Below are 5,000 nucleotides of genomic sequence, written 5' to 3'. Positions count from 1 at the left end.
TTTCTCATCGCCACTGTTAAAAAATGCCCTTACTTTCTGTAAGTAGAGAGGAGGAGAGAGCAACACTTTAGACAATACCATTGTGCTCGAGTAGGACGGAGGGGAGAACAACATTTGAAAAACATTATTGCACTCTTGAGTTTACTGCACTTCTCTGAGGTACGAAAAAAAATGCAATTAAACGCATTAAGAAACAGACGGTCATTGGATTTTCCGTTTTTCCCCTCCGTTTCGTTTAAGTAGTCTCGCGCGACGTGGCACAGCTTTAGGATCAAACGAAGAGGAGCTGTGAGGAACGTTAAAGATGGAGTAATTACACTTGTGCCTGTTCTCTCCCATCTTCCACACACACACACACACCCCAACACAAATGGGACTTCAGAGGATAGGCGATAAAAAGCAGAGCGGAGGAGAGTTTAAACGGCATCATCAGCTCTCTAACAATGTCCCCTCGTCCTCTTTCTCTCTCACTTTACTCACTCTGTAACACTCATCCAGGAGAGGATATTTTTAGGCCCGTCAAAGATATGCAAACAGGAACATATTTTTCTCCGGGGAGAGATATTACCAGTGTTTGATGGGGGATATTTTTCATGTAATGGACTACAAAGAGGATGAAATATCTACCTAATTGTCTCATGAGTAATCAGTACACTGACCGATGTTCTGTGGCTGTCTCATGCTGCCAGAGTTGTACTTAATGGTACTGGCAGAAGAGTGTTTTTAAAGATGTCTACGTGTACCCTTGATCTCTCAATTGCGCTACTATGAAAGACAAATCATGAACACAACCAATGTGACACAAAATGCGAAAAATTTGTCATGCTCACACATGAACCCACACATGCACGAGTTGTGAGAAAGTAAATTAAAAATGATTATAACATAAAACACAGGAGGCTCTCACAATTCTTGTTTGTCAGTTTATTGGACACCTCGTTATAGTTGGGTGTGCCTCCGTGAGTGTGACACTGTATGTGTGTATGTGTGTGTGTGAGTGTGTGTAGGTGTCACTGTATCTGTTTGTGTTATACTGTATATTCCTCTCATATTTGGCCTCTGGTTAAAAAATGGCGCTTTTTTGGCTACATTAACACAGAATTACAATAAATTCAAATCTAAAGTCTTACTTTCCTTTTTATTTATAGACATGAAATCTCAATATCCAAAAAGGTGGAAAAAAGAGAATACTTTTTGAAATGATGAAAACATGTTGTCAAGATAAGGCTTACTGTCCCTCTGAGCACACCTGTAATGTTTGTCTTCAAAACCACTACATCCCCCAAACACCAGTCAAGACTACACTGGCAAAACAAAAAGTGTTTTCAGATACCACACCTTCTGAGAGAAAAAAGTTTAGATATATATATAGATAGATTTATATATATATAGATTTGTATTTATTTTTGAAGCTTTTTAAAATAGTACAGTAAACACCTTTTTCACACGTGATATAAACTACTGATGTATCTGAGAGGTGAGTGACAGGCCGAGAGTGTTTTTTTCGGCCACTATGCTGCACAGGACCACCCTCCCCCACAATTAAAAGAAAAGAAAAATGAAAGTCATTGAAAATAAAAACCTCCCCCCAAAATAATCTCTTCCGTAACCAAATTCCTGACCACCATTTTTTTTGTCTTTTGTCTTTCTTTTTTTTTTTCGTTTTCGTTTTTTTAACAAAGCTGGAATAGACCCGGAGAAACACTTGACCACACACACACACCCACACACACACACACACCCACACACACACACAGAGTAGAAAACAGTCAAGTCTAAAAGAGTCATATTGCATTTTGAAATGCACAAAGAATATTTCTGTACAGTTGGCTTCTTGGTGTGTATACAAACAACTAAAGGGCTCAGTGAATATTTTCATTTTTGACAACTTTTGTCTCTTTTTTTCCCGTCCTTCTTCTTGATTTCACAAGCGTTCCTCTAGGTGTTTTGTTTGTTTGTGTTTCTTTTAAAGATGTACAGTAGCGCTGTAAACAGGCACACACGGATGACGCGAGAGGAGCAGCTCCGTTCTCGTACGTCTTCTTCTTATCAGTCTCTCTTTTCCTCTATTCGCATCTGTCCGTTCCTCGTACTCGTTTCCTTGACTCCAATCTCTCAGTCCGGCTGAGATGTAACCCCAAGTGAGCGTATATCTTGGCCGTCTGCATCACTTTGGGTCTCTCCGTCTCTCTCTTTTCTTCGTCTCTCTTTCTCGCTGTCTTTTTTTTTTGTCCGCCCTTTGATCCAGCATCTGCTAGAGCAGTCCGTGGGCACAGGCAGCAAGATGGACGGCGGAGGGAAAAGAGTCGAACAAAAATTCTTGATGCTCTTTCCTCGTCGGTTGTGACTGATTGTGCAAAAAAAGAACAAAAATAAAAAACTAATTGTACAGAAACTCATGCGGTCTCTGGTATGTCCACACGAAAAGAGCTAGCATATCCTTTTCCGCTGCGTTGCTGGAGGGGTGAAAGAAGAACATACAGACGCACAGACAAACACACATATTTCGTTAGACAAGGTGAGGTTGGTGATGCAAAAGGTGCAAAAACTGTTCACATAACAGACTGGATCCACTCACATTTCACACAACATATAGACCTGTGTGAAAACAACTGCGACCGTGAAAAACAGGAGTGACACTATTTCTGTCATTTCTGTATCATAGCAGAAAGTGTTTCAACAAAATTACAGCAACTCATGATATTCCAAATAGTAAACAGACTCGGCACAGTGGCAGCAAGTGTCTTCGCCCTTAGTGCTATAAATACAGTCATGTTGTTCAATAATTCCAGCTAAAAAAATCTCTATGAGAGACAAAGCTAGTTGGATACAAACAAAAAAACGTAATAATGCTAGTGGAAATACTTGAATGTGAAATAGACACATTTTGAATCAAAAGACAAAAATTGATCAAACAATGTGGACGTGTACTTGGAAGACAGTGTTTCCAAAGTTTGTTACCTAGTTTATATTCACACTAGCCCTGTAACTATTTCATAGCATGAGGCTAATTCACCGTTATACCTTATTCTTAACCTTATGACCGAACAAAAAAAAACAATCTCAAAGTCCGTATGCAAAGCAAGGGCAAATCCATCTCCACAGCTTCAGTTCACAATTAACATTCAGATGCCCAAGAAGAACTAGTTAACAGGTCACACACACACACAAGGGTTAACACACAGTCAAAGGTCCAAAGTAGGTGAAGGAGGATAAACCACACAGGAGAAGGCAGTGGCAAGGAGGAGTGAAGGCGTTGGGAGCTCAAGATGGAAGGAAGCTGATAAGATGGGGGGATGAGGATGGAGGGATGAGTAGAAAGCGGCAAGTGTAGATAGTGTGGAGGTGTGAGGGTAGTCATAGAGAGGAAAAGGCACTTCAAGGTGTTAGATCTAGAAGCTCTGGGTAAGGTACAAGGGCGACTGGGACAGGGTAAGGGGGGGTTAGAGTTTTTAGCGTTATCATTAGCATTTGAGAGGTCAGATTGTTGATGTTTTCCCCCGTCCCCTTTTCTTTTCTCGTCTCGTTGTTATTGGGTCAGATCAGAATCGGAATCAGAGAGGCGATTGGCTGGGAGGGCTGTCAGTGTCCCTCGAATACTCACTCATATAGGCAGGTTTGTAAGGCGTGCGGGAGTTAGACAGAAGTGCATCTAACTCTCTCCGGTCTATGGTGCCATGGTGGTGGTGGAGGTTGTGTTGTTGGCTGTACGGGTGGCTGTTTTGGTGGGGGCTGTGGTGGTTTTGGTGGCTGTGAAGGTGGTGGCTGTGGCTGTGGTGGAGGGAGGTCTCCTTGCCAAAGGTGGAGAAGGACTTATCCCCCGGCTGCGGCTCGCTCTCAAATACCTCGGTGTCGGGCACGGAGTCCATGCCTGGCACGTGGAGGTTGCTGCGGTAGTCGGCGCCCTGGCGACTGTCCGTGGGCACGAACGTGGGCATCCAGCAGCGGTCGGAGTGGCCCAGCGCTTTGCACTCTTCGGTGCAGTTGGAGAACAGGTCCGCACCTACATGCACACATACAACACATGCACACACATACGCAACAGGGAAATGAAAAAGAACATTAGAATATGCCTTCATATTGTTACCTCTCTGTAATTTGATGTATTCCTTTGTATTGGTTTGCATAGAAATCGCACAATAAAGGAATATGTATAGTTTGCCTGATTATCATTGACTTTTAAATCTTTTCGAGACTTGGTCTGTCAAAGAGCATAACATTTCCCAAACGGTATTTCCCAAACGGTATTTCCCAAGCTGTATTTCCCAAACGGCCTCCCTTGGATTGCTAAAGGTTGTTTGCTTTCCAACAAAGTGGGAGGAGTTCTTGCATTGCTCTTGACCTGACTAATATACAGTCAGTGTTAAATAAATATTAGATTAGGTGTTATGAACTGGTTCTCCTTATATCAAGATGGTACAAATGCAAATTGATCGTTACCATGCTTTGCTTTACACACACCGTCAATTATTGTGTTAGCTCATCATATCCACTCATCTGTACATACATATGTCAGCCAAGCATAGAGTTAATGCGAGATTGAAAAAAAATGCCTGAAGTCGAGAAAGCCATTTGTTTGACACTTAGCAGACAGCTGAAAATTTGCCAATGACAAACGTTGAAGGCCACACAGAAATACGTCAGGGCTAAATATGACATTAATGGCCTAATTTGAAGCCATTAAAAACTCTGGGAGCAAAATGGCCTAAATGAGTTTTTGTTCAGGCAAATCTAATCACCCTGGTGATGGCTGGGATTCACTCCTCTCCTTCCACTTTTGCTGTAAAAAAAAGAATCTCATAAAAGAAAGAGACTTCGCAAAATGTGTAATAACTATGATCAAAGCACATATGAAGGACAAGAGCGCACACACACACACACAATACTCGCACACACACACACGTCACCCGCACCCACACACGACACCCGCACCCACACACGACACACTCACACACACCCTCGCAGGCATACAGCACATGTGCGCGGATATCCACTTGCAC

At 42.3% G+C, this 5,000-nt stretch overlaps 1 protein-coding gene across 1 annotated transcript in view; it reads right to left on the bottom strand.

Moving 5' to 3' along the window:
• Nucleotides 1-950: 950 nt before the first annotated feature.
• The window catches only part of pcdh10b (protocadherin 10b), a 15,047-nt gene continuing 10,997 nt past the window's right edge, over nt 951-5,000 (bottom strand). Inside the window, exons 4-5 of the mRNA XM_063190614.1 lie at nt 3,605-4,003; nt 951-2,456 (exon numbers count right to left, since the gene is read on the bottom strand). Coding sequence (XP_063046684.1) covers nt 2,431-2,456; nt 3,605-4,003 — 425 coding nt within the window. The 3' untranslated portion in view covers nt 951-2,430. The remainder of the gene's footprint in view (nt 2,457-3,604; nt 4,004-5,000) is intronic.

The sequence above is a fragment of the Engraulis encrasicolus genome, chromosome 23 (assembly GCF_034702125.1).
Source record: "Engraulis encrasicolus isolate BLACKSEA-1 chromosome 23, IST_EnEncr_1.0, whole genome shotgun sequence".
NCBI lineage: Eukaryota > Metazoa > Chordata > Actinopteri > Clupeiformes > Engraulidae > Engraulis > Engraulis encrasicolus.
Note: the sequence above shows the minus strand (reverse complement) of the source record. Positions and strands in the feature narration are given on the sequence as shown.